A 20,558-nucleotide genomic window follows, 5' to 3' on the forward strand; every position below is an offset into this window, starting at 1 on the left:
AAAAATATACTTAGAAGAACTTTTTAAAAGTTTGGCCAAACAATAATTGTTGCACAAAAATGCTTTTTAAATTTATTAGTCAAATACAAATTTATTTTTTTTAAAATAATTTTAAAACACTTTTCAAAATAAGCAGATTTTAGAAACTTGGCCAAACAAGCTATAAATCGAGGTAGAAACATAATAATAGCCCGTTTGGCCAAGCTTTTTGGGGCAAAAAGCACATTGAGATGTTTGGCCAAACTTTTAGAAGAAAAAATTGTGCTTTTGAGGAGAAGCAGAAGCAGATTTTGAGAAGTAGAAAAATGTAGCTTCTCTCAAAAAGTACTTTTATGAGAAACACTTTTGAAAAAAATACGCTTAGAAGCAATTTTTAAAAATTTGGCCAAATATTAATTACTACTAAAAAATAATTTTTAAATTAATTAACTAAATATAAATTAATTTTTGTCAAAAATATTTTTTAAAAAGTATTTTTGAAAAATATATTTTCCAAAATAAGCAGATTTTAGAAGTTTCGCCGAACAAGTTATAAGAAAAGAAGCCAGGGTAGAAACAGAAAAATGAAAAAAAATCGGAAGGTAAAAAGCCCAAAACCCCCTCCCCAAAATTCAATTTGTCCCGAACCCACGCTCTCCTCTCTACTTCGCTAGGGTTTCGACACACACAGTTCCCATTTTCCCACTCACTCTAAATCATCTCGATCTAGTAGTATTCCATCTAGGGTTTCGTCAATCTCGATCTGAAAATGGCATCTTCAGCGGCAGTTTCGGCACCCCGCGCCGCTCCTTCATCTAAAACCGAGACGTTCGTCGACAATAAGCGTAAGGACGACATCCGCATGGCCAACATTGCCGCCGCACAGGCCGTAGCCAACGCCGTCCGTACAAGTCTCGGACCTAAAGGAATGGACAAGATGATCTCTACAGCAAACGGAGAAGTTATTATCACCAACGACGGAGCCACTATTTTGAACAAAATGGAGGTCCTTCAACCTGCCGCTAAGTTCCTCGTTGAGCTTTCCAAGTCACAAGACGTTGTCGCCGGAGACGGAACCACCACTGTCGTTGTTATCGCCGGTGCATTGCTCAAACAGTGCCTTTCTCTTCTCTCCGCCGGTATTCACCCAACTGTCATTTCCGATTCCTTGCACAAGGTGTCTACGAAGGCTGTTGAGGTTCTCACAGCCATGGCCATTCCACTTGAGCTCACTGACCGTGATTCCCTCGTGAAATCAGCGAGCACGGCCCTTAACAGTAAGGTAGTATCGCAGTACTCTACTCTTTTAGCTCCTTTAGCTGTTGATTCTGTGCTTTCTGTTGTGGACCCTGCAAAACCTGAAGTCGTTGATCTAAGAGACATTAAAATTGTTAAGAAATTGGGTGGTACTGTTGATGATACAGAGTTGGTAAAAGGTTTAGTTTTTGACAAGAAGGTCAGTCATGCCTCGGGCGGTCTCACGCGTGTTGAGAAAGCTAAAATTGCTGTGATTCAGTTCCAAATTTCACCTCCAAAAACTGATATTGAGCAGAGCATAGTGGTTTCTGATTATACTCAGATGGATAGGATTTTGAAAGAAGAGAGGAATTACATTTTGGGCATGATTAAGAAGATTAAGGCGACTGGGTGTAACGTTTTGTTGATTCAGAAGAGTATTCTGAGGGATGCAGTGACTGAATTGTCTCTGCATTATTTGGCAAAGGCTAAGATTATGGTGATTAAAGATGTTGAGAGGGATGAAATTGAGTTCATTACCAAGACCTTAAATTGTCTGCCTATTGCCAATATTGATCATTTCAGGGCGGAGAAACTCGGATTTGCTGATTTGGTTGAGGAGATATCTCTTGGGGATGGTGGCAAGATCGTGAAGATCACAGGGATTCAGGACATGGGCAGGACCACTTCTGTGCTGGTTCGTGGGTCAAACCAACTGGTCCTTGATGAGGCAGAAAGGAGTTTGCATGATGCGTTGTGTGTTGTAAGATGTTTGGTGAGCAAGAGGTTTTTGATTGCAGGTGGAGGGGCACCTGAGATTGAACTTTCTAGGCAGTTGGGTGCATGGGCAAAGGTTCTACAGGGAATGGAAGGGTATTGTGTGAGGTCATTTGCTGAAGCTCTCGAAGTCGTACCGTATACTTTGGCTGAGAATGCTGGGTTGAACCCAATTGCGATTGTGACTGAGTTGAGGAACAGGCATGCACAGGGAGAGATCAACACGGGGATCAATGTGAGGAAGGGACAGATCACTAACATCTTGGAGGAGAATGTGGTGCAGCCACTGCTGGTGAGCACAAGTGCAATTAGCTTGGCCACTGAATGTGTGCGGATGATTTTGAAGATTGATGACATAGTTACGGTGAGGTAGAGTGATGTCATGTGAAGTTGCTGGAAAATTAGAGGATTGTTTTCTCATATATTTTGTTTTTGATTTGTGTGCTTCAAGAATTAGTGGTTCTCTGGTTCTTCCTTATTTCAGAATATATGCTGAACTTTGAATTTCAGTTTTGCTTAGCTAATTTTTACTTGTTGGGGTTCTTCATTTCACTTAATCCTAGTTTTGGGTGCATGACTGCTCTTCGTATGTCTTTGTTGGGAACATGATGCAGCATGTAACATGTGGACCACTATCATTTATCAATATTAGTAATCAGATGCTCCTTAGTTGGTGTATTTGGTTTTCCTCCAGCAATTTATGTGCCAATTAGTTGTCAAATGGCGCTTCCTGTTTAAATTTTTTCTTTACCACCTGCTTCTTGCACTCTGTTGTCTTATGACCCACCAAGAGAGTTTGGTATCTCGTTTACATTTGTGTGTGCTGACGAATGTTCTCATCTCTACTTATTTGCCCTTGGGCAAATTGTGGATCTGGTGTGATATCAGATGTCTATTGGTTAGACACACACATTTCTTTTTCTCCCATCCCCTGGGAAAAGAGTATGGGAAAAGAGTATTAATTCATTCTAATGCCTAAAGTAGAGTAAATGTTAAATATGATCTTTTTTCTTGCATGAATGAACAACAAAAAGTTACAAAACTTTGTTAAGGGTAAGGGCTCAAAAAGAGTGACGTTGAAAGCCTTTTTCTGTTCATCCCCCGAGTCGGGGGTATTCTGTTGGTTGGGGTGGGGTGGGTGAGAGGAGTGGGCATGCCATGAGTAATGGCAGGGTGACAGAAGCTTATATACGAAGAGAGCAAATAGAAGAAATGCGAGTAAAGGAGGTTGAGAAAGATTGGTCAGTTTGGGCTACCTGGTTTGGCTGGGTGAGTATTGTCACTCCTTGTAAAATAGGAGTATGAGTTGCTGATTTGTCTGTGTATGTGCTACTCTATTTTGGTTTCATTCTTCTTTTTTTGTACCACTCTAGGCTCAATCGAAGTGTTATCTGCCCGACGACTAGATTGTTGGCTTATCTTACCAAACTGTTTGATCATTTTATTGTGTTCAAGAGCCAAGGTCTATTGTTTTTTGATGAGGGAGCCAAGGTCTATTGTTAAGGGGGCACCTGATCTTTCTAGGAAGAATACCTCTGGAGGAACAGGACTTTCAAATTTCACCTACTACTTCCGAGTCTCTTAGAAACCATTAGTGCCAGTATTTAGTACTTTAGGTTTTAGTCAAACCTGCCCAATCAACTGTTGCCCCATAAAAGGAAGGGAGTAATCTATGTTACAATTTGTTGTTTGACTACAGTTTGTTATGGAGTCAAACTCTTGAGATTATCTGATATTGTAATGTAACTGCAATAACGGCGAGGACTTCAAAGTAGTTCTGCTTTAAGGTGACTATCCAGAGAATTATATTTTTCTTTCTTTTCCTCAAATTTGAAGGTAACGGTTAAGTATCATCTGAACACCAAACACAGATGCTTGTGCCATGTCAATCACAGTGTTTAATTTCACAAGCCCAAAGAAACAAGAGGGGAATGCTTCCCAAGTCAGTAGTACACCAATTAACTGTTTCCTTCTCCAAGGTTTACATGAAAGTATAATTGTACAAATAATTTGAAAAAGCAATAGTTCCAACAAGTACTTCACTTTGTCAAAAGCTTTTAAGCTGCCAGACGACCAATTGAGTACTCATGGCTCGTAATCTAAACTTCAACTAATTTGGTTTCTGTTCAATGTTCTTGCTACAGCGTCCATGCCACGTTCGACTGACCTTGCAGCTTTAATTTTAGAAAGAAACCATAAAATAAGAAATAATATTTCAATGAAAAAAGTTTATGTGTGAACTGTATTTGACATATTTTGTTAGCAAACGTCAGCTCCAACCGAGGATTCCTCGCTGCTGGAAGCAAGAAGATGTTTTGTCAATGTTGCCTCTTCAGTATGTTTGTTGACAATTCTTTTCTCTTCATTTTTACCCCACAACACTAGGTAAAGTCCAACCACAATCAGAAGTCCGCCAAGTATCCTGCATTCATATAGTTTGACAAGTTTGAGATTCATGGACTACATATTCTAAGCAATAGTCACCGATTTTATCCATGCTAACAGTAAAATCACAACTACTTTTGGCCACATTAAAGTAACTGCTTTTTACATACTATTCTCATAGTATTGTTTTGCGACTTTACTGTTATTTATCAACAATTATGAGCAAGAGTTGATTTTTTTCATTATTTCTTGACTTACCCTCCAGAGTACAACTGATCACCAAGAACTACAAAAGCCATGACAGCAACTAATACAGTTTGCACAGGCTGGAAGGTGGCAACATACACTGGTCCTCCTTTCTGAATGCACCAAGTCTGAAGAGATAATACTATTCCAGAAGAGACAATACCCTAATGCAATTACAGCCAATATAATTAGCCATTCATGTCAACTAAAATTATGTGAAAACAGGGAATTAAAGCTTGGATTAGGGTCTTACAGCATATAAAATCAGATAAACCTCCTCTCCAGAATGGATCTTCCAACGTGTTGGATCCCTTTCTGTAAAAGCTGCTATAACTGAGAACTGAATTAATCCAAAGAAGCAAGTGAATGAGGTAAGTGAGAGCTTGGCTGGGTACTGCTTCACAATAGGAGCCTGCATTATTTACCAAGTTTCATTAGTCACTAATGCGAGTGCTATAAATTGTCAGAATTAACTATAAACAGACTTATGGTTCCAGCAGCCATGTGGAGACTGCTTGATCTTACTAACAAGTATTGTATTATTTTTGGTGTCATTCAACTTGATTATACCAAGAGGTCACGGGTTCGAGTCGTGAAAACATCCTCTTGCATAAATGCAAGGTAATGTTGTGTACGATAGACCTTGTAGTCCTGCCCTTCCCCGGACCCCATGCATAGCGGGGGCTTAATGCACCGGGCTGCCCTCCATTCAACTTGATTATACCATCATGCTCCCATCATGAATTTAACTTATATACACTGACTATATAAAGAATTTTTACGCTACCAATGTAATATAACATGTTATATCAGGTTGTTTGCCTTATTTTTAGGGTGACTAGTTACGCTTATTGTACGCAGTTATTCTTTTATGTGACCTGACAGAGTATTACATTATCAGTATATAGAAGTTAAACTCTTTCATCGCTGGTTATATACCTGAAGCACCATCCAACCAGCCCATGATAAACAATGACCAAGCAAATAAACACAACCCCATGTCCAATTCAACATTTTCTCATGAGAAGCAGCCATATCTTCTGCAGAAGAATTGCTTCCTCTTAATAGTGGAGGGCCTTTGTAAAGGGTAATAATGGTGGCACCTCCAACACTTGCTATGGTTCCCAGAATTTTTGCCATGCCATCTCTCCTCATAAAATGTACTCTTTCTAGGCTGAAATGTACAACAGTACAAGCATGTACTTTAGTCTATGGTTGCTATAAAAATTTGAAGTTTTTTGCTATATGCATTAAAACTATAAATATTTTTTACACTATCAGTATAGTTTAACATGTGATAGCATGTTAGTTTCCATTCATACATAATGCCTTGTAATTACCTATCTCGTAAGCGACATGGTTGTATAAATAATTTTTACACTGTTAATGCATATAAAGTAATCTTTAAAAGTTTAAATTAATGGTGGAAATGAGATATGTATTTGGATATATTGAGTTGTGCATTACACTTTTCAACCCATACCTTAGAATAGAAGCCATGATAAAAGTAATAGCAGGAACTGAGTTTTGCATTGCTGAAGCAAAGGTAGGGGATGCATAATACAACCCTAATATATAAAATCCTTGGTTTGCTGTGATTCTGCCAAGAAAAAAAAGAGAATTATAATGATCAGCAAAGCTCATTTAAGAAAAGTGGATATTGGAAAGTACTCCAATTTCTACTTGCTTACCCTATTAATGCAAGAAGGAAAAACTGAACCAGTAGAGAAAATGTGAGGGGTGGTCTTTCTTTCCTGTATAAACCATATAACAGAAGTGCAGAAAAGGTTATAAACCAAGACAGAAGGAAAAAAGAATAAAAATCTAAGTTGTTTTTGAAATCAAAGACTCACTTTTCCAAGAAATAAGCAAAGGGTCCTAACAAAAGCAAAGCAATGATGTTTCTATAAACTGGATACACTATTTTGCTGACACCAATATTGAGTGCAAGTCTTGAAACTATGTGAAATCCTGCATAACAGAGCTGCAAAACAAGCAATGCTATAAGAAGTTTCACTTTTCCTGGAATGCAAGGGATGCCACTTTTTGGTTCCATATCTTTTGATTTTTGTTTTCTAATTTCCTTTTTACTTAGATCCTCAAGCACTATAAGTACTAAAAATTGTCCCCATATATATACAAAGTCCAGAGAGCAGTGAAAGATGCCATTTGATAAAAAATAAGTGAATTAAATTGATGAATAATTGAGGGAGAAAACACAACAACATCACTGGCATATGCAAAGTGATCATTTAGACATATTATTATGTGATTCTAAATAATTTAAGTCCCTCAATGTATAATGTGCATTTATTGATTTAGTTGCTCTATACTTTGCATGCAAATCTGTATATTGTGAGATTGTTTTATCTAAATCTCGTATGATTCGTTGACTTGAGACTTTGGACTTTGTTAGGGAGACAACATGTTGGTTTGGTAGTTATACCATAAGAGAAACCGACACCTATTTTATGACATTTCTTGAATTTTGGCAGCTATTCTGTAGGACCTTTTTATTAATTTGTATGTTATCTTTTCATTAGTTAGTTTTTAAGTAAGAAATGAGAAAGTTTTTCTTCTATTTTTATTTTCACGCACCCTAGAAGAATCGACCCCTTGTTTGGGATTGAGACGTTATTATTGTTTTACTTACCCATTGAAGAAAAACTATCAACCATTTGCCAGTTGAATTAAGCTGCATAAATACCTTTAGAATGTTTATTACTAATTTCACCTTTTATGGATAATTTGATGTAGTTATCTTTACTAAATGACTTAATAATGTAAAATTTTATGATATCTGTTTATAGAAGCTAAAACTCTTTAAGATTTAGCGTATTTTACAAAGTGATAAAGGAAATATGAAAACTATTTGGTTGGAGCAAATCCCTCATCTGCTGCCGGATACCCTTAATCGTGTTAGGAAAAGAAAACAGCGAAGAATCATAGATCCCATATGGTCCTTCCTATTGTTTTACAGTAATAAAATACCCAACTTTACAATATTAGACTATTATCAGAATTTTGTTTTGAAACTGAAAATTAACGTCCACTATAGGAGGACTGTGTCAGTTGGCAAAGGCCAAAAGGGGAGCAATCAGAATCATACACTAATCAATTAAGAAATCAAAATGAGAGCAATTGTTTGCAACCCCAAAGACGTTGGATCGTTAGACCTTTTGATAGAATCTTTTCACGGGCAATCATAGTTTGTCCTAGCGAATCTTGAGTCAGGAGACATAACCCATGTTATTCAGATTAGGTAAGTCTTATATATAGATTCCCAAGCTTAGAAGAAGTATATTCTCATCTCTTTTCACTACGTCAAAAAAGAAAAAAAGAAAGAAAGGAAACTGCCCATTAAACTATTAACCAAGATGGTTCACGGTACATGAATGAGAATATTACCAAAACATATATACAACTCTCACAATATGACGATTTTGTTGTCATGCACAAAGTTGCTCTAAATTAGATCATGTTCCATTATTCCTCTAGCAAATATTTGTCACGGCTGCATATCAATCAATATTTAAGTATAACCAGGATAAAAAGTTCTTTTGTGGGAGGTGGGGTAAAAGGGAGAAGGGAAAGACACTCTGCAATTAAATAAGTAAATAAATAAACAGAAATATTTTCCTTCACAGTTTTCACAATTTGTATTTCTAGTTTCTCTGAGGCTTGGGGTTATAGTTACTCTAACATTACCCACTTTTATTTCTCCATCAGCAATTTGAAAAAGTCAGGAAAACGACCATGAAAGAATGGCAACCTCTCCAAATAATGCTTCAATGGAACCCAGAGGTATAACTTTATGAACCAAACACTGATCACACTAGCTGCTCAATTACTTAACCAACTGAAGAAGCACAAGTTTACTTTATAAAACACAAGCAGCTTTATACTGCATGCAAAACAGTCTTGAGCAGAAAAGACTTTTTAAGACTGCCTATTCTACCAACAAATTGTTGGTCAAAAGCCAAGAAATCTTAACCGTACAATCTGCAACTAAACTAGAAGGCATGAAGATACAACCCACAATTATAATGAACATGAACGAAAGAGCAAGACCAAATTTGGTTGCCTAGATTCTTCTAAGATTCTTTGTTAACAAATATTGGAGTTCTACTGTTTTTTCCTAAAAGCAATTACAACAGCGGAGCAGTTATCTTTGCATTGACGCTCATGGACTGCCTCTCGCACAAGGCGACGACTCACAACTGACACAGGTAGCCCCTCCTATCAAAGAGATGCAAACGTTAAGCAGGCTGCTACCAGAAATCAGTCTCAAGTTAAAATCTTTTGAAGACTGCTTGAACTTTCCAGGGAGAAAAAGAGAGTGACTTGAGTTGTGGGGGGGGGGGGGGGGGGGGGAGGGGAACATGACATACCTTTAGTAGCTTCTGAACAAAATCAACAGCATCACTTGGCCCAAAAACCTACAATCAGAGGGAAAAAATAATATCCCCAGGAAGGGCACCGAAAGCATCATGGTTGTATGCATAAACATAAGAATATGACAGAAGAAAAACAAACAAAGATACCCCCCACAAGCCATCACAGCCAAGAATGATGAAGTGGTCTCTCTCAGTAAGGTCAAATGAATGAACATCTGGAGTTGCAATAACACCAACCTGCATATTGAATTCCTTTACATGAAAATGATGGAATTTTGATGATTAAATGAATTTGAAAGTCCTGAAACTTGTGAATGGTACATTAGATACATGCACAGGCATTTACATATAATACGTGTAGATCAGTAGATGTGGATCACTTTCATCCATCCAAAAGTCAAAGTTTATCGTCGGACAGATAGAGTAACACAAATGAATCTATCACCTGTCGGAAAGGAGGGATAATTTTGATGGTGCATTTGCAATATATACTGTTTGTAAAAAATTTCATCAGCCAAATCGTGTTGTCCTAGTGTTTTGGGATCGTAAATTCTAAACAGTTCTCATGCCTTTGCATCTAACGTCTTATACCTGATGTTTGTGCTGTATTCATTCTATAGAGCCTTCCATGAATTAAGCATTTTAAAAGAAGTGATAATCCTCTTTACATGAAGATATTTCAGGGGAAAGGAAATAACAACAAAGGAGCAGCTACAATTCAATTGTATTTCCTTAGGATGCTGAATTAAATCTCTATACAACCTAGCAAAACGCATTATTACTTGCAAATGAATAAACAGAAAGAAACAATTACAGTCATCATAATGACCAGTAAAAAAATTAAAAAAGAAAAGATTGTCTCTCAGCATACAACCTTCTTGAACTGTCGATCTCCGAAAGCTCTGGAAACTTCAAGGCGCGCTTGTAGTCGTCCATTAGAACTGACAGATCCCCCAGCCTACAAGAACATGGATGTTCATAAGCAGAAGGTCCATACCCATCACAGAGAAGCAATAGAAGCATGTGGCACTAAGTTCAACTTATGACAAGAAAAATTCAGTTGGAAACAGTGGCGTACACAAGGATTTTTCATAAGCGGTGTAACCATTTTAAACCGTGAATCAGTAAGCAAATCTATTAAAAAAAGAACACGATATGAATCATATTAATAAAACACAACTCAAGTATATTAATACAACTCTTCTCAATAAGTTATTATTTTTTGAAATGCATTCAATATAAGCTCATTAGAAATAATACTAAATACTTTTTTTCTAAATAAGGCACCACAACATTCAATTAAAAACTCATCATTCGTTTGATTTTGCAAATTATTTTTAATAAATTTTATCGTCGAAAATAAAGATGAACGGCAAGGGAAAAAAAATAGCCAAACTACTTATGGAAGCAACATCCTTCCATATTCAAATAACTTTATGTCGCTGAAGCGAGCAAATATGACTCTCGACCCGTCCGTTCAATGTTTTGTTAACAATTAAAAGGCCAATAGTTCAAACCAAGCAGCTGTATCTTATTTGTAGATTAAGCACAAAAATTTTAAAGCAAAAACTGATGCTGTGTAGCTTCGAACTTATGACCGCATTTAGTAAACTGAGGCACTTAACCGCACGACTTGCTTAGTACTTTGTGTCAAGTGGTGTCACTTATTTTATTTGTTCTCTTTTGTTTCGACATTTCAATCATATATACATATTTAGTAAAATTTTCCGACGAAGCAGTGTCACGTGACACCGCTTCGTGTAAGGTAGATCCACCCCTGGTTGGAAACTATTATTAAAAAAAAAAATCAGTTGGAAACTACTTGGTCCATATAGGTAATAGCGTTGAATTAGGAAAGGAATAACTGACTGAGCTGGCCACTGCTCCCTAATGAGTGGGTTTTGAAGACAGCATGGCCTTTTTTATCTACCTTCACTTGACAGGTATTTACAAGTGCAGATATGCCTCCCATAAGATTGTATCTGGATAGGAATTATGGAACGCATTCAGTTTGAAAGTACCAAAATTCAGAATCACTATCTAATTATTTTATCAAAGTGGTTCAGAAATTATCATAAGCCAAATAAGTTTTAGAGAAAGTCTTAAGAGTAATAAGATAAGATATTCATTGCCTTACAAAAATGAGAAATGGAGACAAAAATTGCGTATCAGCTTTCAAAAGGTATCCATTGCCTAATGCTTACTTTTTGGATGCGCGCACGTTCTTGTGGATATATAGCCTTGTGTTCCCTGGTCAAGACTATGGCCTTTATTGGAGTTGATCCATCAGAACTGTTGTTTGAACCGTCAGCCGGAGATGACCGAGCTAAAATTGCCTTGGCGTCTCCAATATTAGCAACAAACACCTAATTGGACATGGTACAAACTTCATTAGATATTCAACGCAAATTCCTGAGAGTCAGCGTGAGACTAATAAGAAAGATGTACGTGTTTGAGAGGTGCTGCAGCTTATTCAAAGAGTAAGTTTTATACGAAGACAACATAGATAAAAAAAATTCTTCAGAAAGCTACTAGAATGGCAGTTGGTTTAACACTCAACATCCAGATATGACCCTTTCGGGACCACACACTATGTAACAAAAGCTTTAACACGAAGATTTCAAGATCTTGATAGGTTTTCTCCAGAAGGGATTAGATATACACTTCTATATGTCTCTGTGCGAGAGAAATTAATCATACCAATCTAATATTGATGGAGTCACACTTAAACTATTGAATGTTCCTCGGGCATTATGTGCTTCTAACATCAAAACCATCATTCCAACAAGTTAAACATTGTGGAAAGAGAATCAAGGTAGAGCTCAAAAAACAAGAACTCAATCACTAGAGCACATAAAGAATTATGAAACCAGACTTACTTTGGAGCCTAATACCCAAGCACATACTGCAGCAGCACCATCTTGCCAACCACCTGTCGATGCATCTAACACTGTAAGTAAACCATCAACCTAAGAAGACTCTAAGAAAATGGAAAGCAGTTGATCGTTTGAGATAACAAACAAAGGTTGAACATTGAAATATGAATCAAAGAAGTGATAGCACTTAACAATTCAGACTAAAATACCAGAGAAGTGATTCTTAATACCTCAGTAAAATACCAGAGATGTGATATCAGAAACAGCCTTTAAAGCATTTGAACATGAAAGATACAAATAGGTGAATGTTTTCATGAAATGAAGAAGAGCATAGACTAAGCAGAAATGCAAAATACATAAAAAGAGGTTAAGCAGGAGATAAAAAATGTCTTCCGAACGAACAAAATCCTGAAACAAATTCAAGACTATCCAGTTCAGCATTCCAAAAAGAAATAGAAGCTTTTACCGTTGCTTCTTTTACCTAATATCATGTCTTATATAAACCAAAAGTAGTAAGCAGTAAAACCTTGTCAATCCACTATACAACCAGGTTTGCCAATGAAATGTCTTGAACCTTTGGCTTATAATTTCAGTATCAGATACAGAGCCTGGATTGTGGCAATTCAAGCAAACGATCAACTTTCACTAGCATTTCTGAAGGAAACATGAACCAATATCATTTACTGTGAGTATCTGATTAACTATCTAGCAGACAATTCTTTGCCTCCTAAACAGGAGACAAACATGATAAACATGTATATATTTAACTTGTAGATATTGTAAAATATACTAAATCTTCATCTCACACTAATAGATTTAGATGTGAATGACACAGCAAATGCAATGGAATGGAGAAGCGAAGAGTTTTCTCATTAGTTTAAAAGTTTTGCTGCTAGTGAAATCGATGCTTGTGTACACCTTGAGTCTCCTAGTGCAACTAGCTAGACAGGCTAGATGGAACAGAACAAAAACATAAAAAATTAAAGAAAACCACATCATTCAGTTGAACCTTGAAGAAAGAGGAGTATGAAAAGAACTAGAATTTATAATGAGGAATAGGATAAACAATTACAGGCCAAAATTGCCACAAGATAACACCGACATAAGAATATATTGCCTCTTTTCATCCTCCATGACAATAAATGATATATGGATCAAGTATGATGGCTTTAGATATATAGAAATTAGGAATAGCAAACACAAATCTTGCTGTCAAATCAGATAAAAGGGGTCCGTGATGAAACTTCGAGGAAAACAATAATGTGAAAAAAAGCTGGAACAGAGAATAAAGATACCTTTGGCGCTTTCCTGAAGAAGAGACTCGTCGGTTCTCCTAAATCCTGATAGATACCGAAAATGAGTAATATCAATAGTTGGTTCACTTAAAAACGGGGTAAGGAGCAAGATTATCAAGTTTTGGTAGCGATAGTAATATCATACCCTCATGTATCGCCTTTTTGGCTGCTTTAACATCCAACTGCAAATTCATTCAAAGAATGACAATGATATTAAAACAAAGAGAAGAAAAACCAAATATAAAATAGTCCACTACTAGTAACAGAAATATGCAACAAATGAGATGTGAACAATAGTCACCACAAAAATTTAGACTATCACTAATAAGACTAAGCAAACACACCAACTCACGTGGTAAGCCTGCAGATAGAACATTGGCATGTAAATGCTTCTGGGCATACTCAGCAGCTAATCGACCTCCATGTCCATCGTATATTGCAAAATGAGCACATCTATATAGGAATATAACATAGTCAGAAAAATTCCCAATATCTTACAAGGAAACGACAGGAGATTTTCAAAATATACATTGATTTTCACAATATCCTAAATTTGTCTCTTTCTTTCCTTTTTCACTTTTCTTCAAGCAAGGAATTCTATTAAATCAATCTTCTGCATATAAGAACAACAGAGTAGAAGGCAAAAAACTAAATGACTCTGTAATAACGTAATACAACTTCTTCATCTTCCACATTAATCAACTAACCACTAATTCAGAGGAATCAACCCTCGCTACATTAAGCATAAATTCCTCAGGGGGGGAGGGGAATAAACGAGCGTAGTGAAAAACCTCAATTTCCCGGGAAATTCGAGGCTAGCATCAGGAAGAACAACGGAAGCGTCCTCCATGGTATGCCTTGAACCCTTATCCTCAGCAACATCAGCTTCTATTTCAAAATATAATTCACTTCCATTTTTCGAGTCGTTTTGGACGGAGATTTCAGCCTTCGGCTCCTCTAGCGTGTCATTTCTCAACTTCTTGGTCACGGAATCGGAGTTATCAAAATGGCCTTCGCGTTTGTTATTTCTGGTACTGACACTCTCTTTATCAATTGATGTTGAATTGGAACGTTCCGCCATTGTTTTAGCAGCTAACCAGATGAACCAGGCCCCCGAATCGAGTAGAACAGTAAATCACGAAACCTAGTGGTCTAGGATAAATTTGAGGCAAAAACGACAGTGCGACTGAAAACGAGGACAAATCCAGAAACAGGCAAATACACGGACTTTTCTAGGTTGAAGGTTTTTCTTCCCTTTTTAAAATTATTTTAATTCATTTAAACATGCAAAATGGTTTGTTTGCACAGGTAATAAATCAAGCTTCAAACAAAATTTATATTTTCAGACGTAGAATTTTTCTCCTTTAAATTTATATGTAATAACAAGTTAACAACAACAATAATATATATATAGTATAATCTAATATAGTGGGGCCCGGCGGGGCGGAAGTAGAGTATGACTTCACGCCCCTTTTCTACCCAAAAAATATATATTATGTTATAGATTGTGAGTTAAAATATTTTTTCAATTAAAGTGACAAATTTGAGTAAAGATTATTTTGTTTACAGAGTCGTCAATTGGAATTGATTTTTGGGTATTCTAAGTCACCTTTTATTTGAATCTCTATTCAAAAGAAGATTTGACTCTTTTATTATTGGTCTGCGAAAATAAAGTTCGGGTAAGGAATTCTGTTGACCGGAGAGAAGGTGTAATGCATTCCCCGAGTCTCGTAGTTCTAGCACGGTCACTTTATTGAGTTAAACCTGCTTAAATTAATTTTGGACAAACTGTGCATTATTTAATTTCCATGTTTTACCTATCTGCTTTTATTTCTTGATTATTAGAATTATTAAAGAATGATTTGGATAATAATACGTGTCATAACCACGCTACGCAAGCGAATACGTGATCAAAAACAAAATTAATTAACTTATCATAATTACGCCTCACAAGAGAATTCAGAATCATGAAAATCAATTATTTGCATTATTTTTGAGAATATACTACATTTGTGCTTAGGAAATTAGTTTAGAAAATTATTAAATGTCACTATCGCGCTACGCAAGCGAATCCGCGATTAGAAAAAGAGATTAATTAAATTAGGAACTAATTAAAGTTATTGGATATGGTATGAAATTAATAAATTAATTGAACGTTAAATTTGTCATGACCCAAAATCCTAACATGTCGTGATGGCACCTATCGTGGTATTAGGCAAGCCGACATTTCGAAATAATTCCCACACCTTTAACAGAAATGAATTAAAGCAGTTTATAAATAAAAGTTCTCATAAAACAGGGATAGAAACCCAAAACGAAATGCGGAAGTTCCCAACTACCAGGGTGTCACAGAGTACATGAGCATCTATATATCACAAGTTTGGAAAACAGTGTCTAATAAAGTCTGAAACTAAATACAACAAGCGGAAAGATAGGGAAGGAGAGACAAGGTATGTGAAATGCCGGTAGTTACCTCGAAATCTCCAGAAGATCAACTATATGCTGAAATCAACACCCAGTGCTTGAAAATACCTGAATCTGCACACGAAGTGTAGGGTGTAGCGTGAGTACAACCAACTCAGTAAGTAACAAGACTAAATAAAGAACTAAAAGTAGTGACGAGCTTCACAATCAAAGTTCAATTACAGTGATTTCGACATAGGAAAGTAGGCATACTTTCAAGTTCGATAAATTAGGTCAAACAATTATTCCATGACAAGTTTAAGTGAAACAACGTGTAATATCTTTCAGAAATTTCAAGACAGTGATACATGGCAGCTAAGTGCAACAATAGTGAAATTAAATGCATCCTCTCAGGGCCACAGTCAATCAGCCCTCCCATTCACTCACCACTCGGCACTTGGCACTCGGAACTCTCACTCAGTAGGTACCTGCGCTCATTGGGGGGTGTACAAACTCCGGAGGGGCTTCTTCAGCCCAAGCCTATAATCCGCACGGACAACTCGCGTGCTATAGTATAATATCTAGATCCGCACGGACAACTAACGTGTTGCACAGACAACTCACGTGATATAGTATCAATATCTCACAATCAGGCCCTCAGCCTCACTCAGTCATCAATCTCCCCAGTTTTCCGGGCTCTCAGTAATCATGAAAATTAGCCCAACAGAATGATATAATGTATCAACAAGGAATAATAGAGACTGACATATAATATACAAGTAAAACTGTGACTGAGTACAAAAAAATAATTTAGCAGGTAATTCAACATGTACACGACCTCTGTGGGTCCCTACAATGCCAACACATAGTCGAAACATGATTTCTAACATGATTTGTGGTTTAATTTCTCTAATACATGGAGAATGTACAGATAACAACAGATTATTCAACTACACAGTTCCATAGAATTTGACCAAGTCATAATTCCTACGGTGCACGCCCACATGCCCGTCACCTAGCATGTGCAGGCTTTCAAACCAAATACATGACACGTAATACGGGTTTTTGTACCCTCAGAACCAAATTTAGAACTGTTACTTACTTCAATTCGAGCAAATCTCTACTGCAATATACCCTTGCCTCGCGAAACAACTTCTGAATTCCTCGAATCTAGCCATAAATAATTTGGTATAATCAATACGGGCTAAAGGAATCAACTCCATAAGAAAATACTAAGTTATTAATCAAAATAAAAAATTGACTCAATAGCCGGCTCCGGGCCCACGTCTCAAAATTCTATAAAAGCCACAAAACCTGAAAGCCCATTCAACCACGAGTCCAACCATACCAACTTTATCAAAATCCGATATCAAATCGTCACCTAAATTCCCAAATCGAACTCTCCAAATACCTAGCCTCAAATCCCAGTTTACACCTTAAATACACACCAACTAGGTGGAAAAATTAATGGGGAAGCAAGATTAATGATATAAAACGAACACAAGGGACTTACTGCAAGAAACTCTTCAAAAATCCTCTCAAGAATCGCCTAAAACGTGCTTGAAATGAAGCCAAAATCGCGAACCCTTGTTTTAATAATCTACCGAGGATTTCCGCTTCTGCGGACACTTAACCGCTTTTGCGGTGTCGTAGAAGCGACATCACACACGTATCTGTGGCCCATTCTGCTCCTGCGGTCCTTCACTCCACTTCTGCGAACTCGCATCTACGAGCACCCAAGCCGCTTCTGCGGTCCTAGTTCATCTGCCCACTTCCGCTTCTGCGGACCCCTCGTCGCATCTGCGGTCACGCAGATGCGGAACTCCCTATCGTACCTGCGCGCCTTCCGCTTCTGTGCACCTCCCGCTGCACCTGTGACCACGTAGGTGCGGAAAACTCCTCGCACCTGCGACCACCTGCACACTCTCCTCCAATCTCGTACATGCACAAGTCAGCCCGCAGTTGCGAGCTCGCACATGCGATCAAAGCTCCGCAGGTGTGGTTACACCAGCAAAGGTCCAACTTCAGCAATCACTCAACTTCAACTTTTGATCCGTTAACCATCACGAATCAATCCGAGGCCCTCGGGACCTCAGCCAAATATACCAACAAGCCCTAAAACCTCATATGAACTTAGTCGAGCCCTCAAATCACATCAAACAACTTCAAAAACATGAATCGCACCCCAATTCAAGCCTATTGAAACTAAGGAAATTCAACTTCCACAAATGACGCCGAAACCTATCAAAACACGTCTTGACCCCAAATTTTGTACACAAGTCATAAATGACATTACAGACCTACTCCAACTTCTAGAATCGAAATCCGACCCTGATATTAAAAAGTCCACTCCCGGTCAAACTTTCCAAAAATTTAATTTTTCCCATTTCAAGCCTAATACCATTACAAATCTCCAAATCACAATCCGAACACGCTCCTAAGTCCAAAATCACCCAACAGAGCTAACGGAACCATCAAACCTCTATTCTGAAGTCTTTTACTCGTAGATCGACATCCGGTCAATCATTTCAACTTAAGCTTTTAACTTTGAGACTAAGTATCTCATTTCATTCTAAATCCACTCCGAACTCGAACTGACTACCCCGGCAAGCCACATAACAGTTGTAAGGTATAAATGAGCAGTAAATGGGGAACGAGGCTACAACTCTAAAAAATGACCGGCCGGATTGTTACATCCTCCCCCTCTTAAACAAACATTCGTCCTCGAACGGATCTAGAAACGTACCTAGAGTCTCAAATAGGTGTGGATATCTGCTACGCAACTCTCGCTCGGTCTCCCAAGTAGCCTCCTCAACTGGCTAACCTCTCTACTACACCTTCACTGAAGCTATATCCTTTGACCTTAACTTTCGAACCTGCCGACCCAAAATGGCCACCGGCTCCACATCAAAAGTCAAATCACCATCCAACTGAACCGTGCTAAAATCCAAAATATAAGACAGATCGCTGACATACTTCCGGAGCATAGAAACATGAAACACTGGATGCACACTCGACAAACTAGGTGGCAAGGCAAACTTGTAAGCCACCTCCCCAATCCTCTAAAGTAACTCAAACGGACCAATATACTGAGGGCTCAACTTGCCCTTCTTCCCGAACCTCATAACACCCTTCATGGGTGAAATATTGAGCAATACTTTCTCCCCAACCATGTAAGCAACATCACGGGCCTTCCTGTCGGCATAACTCTTATGTCTAGACTGCGCCGTGCGAAGCCACTCCTGAATCATCTTAACCTTGTCCAAAGAATCCTGGACCAAGTCAGTACCCAATAGCTTAGCCTCTCCCGGCTCAAACCAACCCACCGGAGACCTACACCATCTCCCATACAAAGCCTCATATGGAGACATCTGAATGCTCGACTGGTAGGTGTTGTTATAAGCAAACTCCGTGAGTGGTAGAAACTGATCCCATGAACCCCCAAAATCAATGACACAAGCACGTAGCATGTCCTCCAATATCTGAATAGTGCGCTCGGACTGTCTGTTCGTCTGAGGGTGAAACATTGTGCTCAACTCATCCTGGTACCCCACTCTCACTGCACGACCCTCTAAAACTACGATGTAAACTGTGTACCCCATTCTGAAATGATGGACAGTGGCACGCCGTAGGGGTGGACAATTTTTCGGATGTAAATCTCAGCCAACCGCTCCGAAGAATAAGTAGTCCCAACTGGAATGAAGTGCGCGGACTGGGTTAGCCGATCTACAATCACCCAAATAGCATCGAACTTCCTCGAAGTCCGTGGGAGCCCAACTACAAAATTCGTGGAGATCCGCTTCTATTTCCACTATGGAATCTCTAACCTCTGAAGCTATCCGCCCGGTCTCTGATGTTCATACTTCATCTGCTGACAGTTGAGGCATTGAGCTACAAACCCCACTATATCCGTCTTCATTCTTCTCCACCAATAATGCTGCCTCAAGTCCTAATATATCTTCGCGGCACCCGAATGAATGAAATACCGCGAACTGTGGGTCTCCTCAAGAATCAACTCACGTAGCCTATCTACATTAGGCACATAAATCCGACCCTGCATTCTCAATACTCTATCATCCCCAATAGTAACATCTCTGGCATCACCGTGCTGAACCGTGTCCTTAAGGACAAGCAAATGGGGATCATCATATTGGCGCTCTCTGATGCGATCATATAAGGAAGACCCAGAAACCACATAAGCTAGAACCCGACTGGGCTCCGAGACATCCAATCTCACGAACTAGTTGGCCAAGGACTGAACATCAACTGCAAGCGGTCTCTCACCAACATGAATGAATGCAAGGTTACCCATACTCACCGTCTTTCTACTCAAGGCATTGGCCACCACATTAGCCTTCCCGAGATGATACAGAATACTGATATCATAGTCTTTTAGCTGCTCTAACCATCTCCACTGCCTCAAATTCAGATCCTTTGTTTGAACAAATGTTTGAGACTCTGATTATATGTAAACACCTCACAAGACACACAGTAGAGATAATGCCTCCAAATCTTCAATGCATGAACGATGGCAACTTACTCCAAATCATAGACAACGTAGTTCTTCTCATGAGGCTTCAACTGACTCGAAGCATAAGCAATCACTCTACCTCCCTGCATCAAGACACACCCAATACCTATCCGAGAAGCATCACAATACATTGTATAAGACCCTGAAGCTAAAGGTAAAACTAGAACTGGAGTTGTGGTCAAAACAGTCTTGAGTTTCCGAAAGCTCTCCTCACACTCATCCGACCACCTGAAAATAGCACCCTTTTGGGCCAATTTGGTCAAAGGCGATGCAATAGACGAGAAACCCTACACTAAGCAACGATAATAACCGGCGAAGCCAAGAAAGCTTCGAATCTCTGTAGCTAAGGACGGTATAGGCCAACTCTGAACCACCTCTATCTTTCTTGGATCCACCTGAATCCCCTCACTGGACACCACGTGCCCGAAGAATG

At 38.4% G+C, this 20,558-nt stretch overlaps 2 protein-coding genes across 5 annotated transcripts; one reads left to right on the forward strand and one right to left on the reverse strand.

Moving 5' to 3' along the window:
• Positions 1-571: 571 nt before the first annotated feature.
• LOC107765406 (T-complex protein 1 subunit delta) lies at positions 572-2,687 on the forward strand. Its single transcript, XM_016584048.2, has one exon. It carries the CDS (start codon positions 749-751, stop codon positions 2,363-2,365), a length of 1,617 nt encoding a protein of 538 aa, XP_016439534.1. The 5' UTR covers positions 572-748; the 3' UTR covers positions 2,366-2,687.
• Positions 2,688-3,894: 1,207 nt separating this feature from the next.
• LOC107765414 (WAT1-related protein At3g18200) lies at positions 3,895-14,467 on the reverse strand. Of its 4 annotated transcripts, none has more exons than XM_016584071.2 (16): positions 13,983-14,465; positions 13,544-13,644; positions 13,337-13,373; positions 13,192-13,236; positions 11,900-11,952; positions 11,225-11,386; positions 9,895-9,978; positions 9,168-9,257; positions 9,015-9,062; positions 6,477-6,607; positions 6,315-6,377; positions 6,107-6,223; positions 5,563-5,797; positions 4,877-5,035; positions 4,636-4,787; positions 3,895-4,414 (listed from the first exon to the last, which is right to left on the reverse strand). In XM_016584071.2, exons 2-16 carry the CDS (start codon positions 13,589-13,591, stop codon positions 4,252-4,254), a joined length of 1,587 nt encoding a protein of 528 aa, XP_016439557.1. In that variant the 5' UTR covers positions 13,592-13,644; positions 13,983-14,465; the 3' UTR covers positions 3,895-4,251. The 4 variants fall into 4 exon arrangements, with proteins under 4 accessions (XP_016439557.1, XP_016439544.1, XP_075107537.1 ...); XM_016584058.2 differs by having other exon boundaries at positions 13,536-13,644; XM_075251436.1 differs by having other exon boundaries at positions 13,899-14,038.
• Positions 14,468-20,558: the final 6,091 nt, after the last annotated feature.

Source organism: Nicotiana tabacum, chromosome 4 (genome assembly GCF_000715075.1).
Source record: "Nicotiana tabacum cultivar K326 chromosome 4, ASM71507v2, whole genome shotgun sequence".
NCBI lineage: Eukaryota > Viridiplantae > Streptophyta > Magnoliopsida > Solanales > Solanaceae > Nicotiana > Nicotiana tabacum.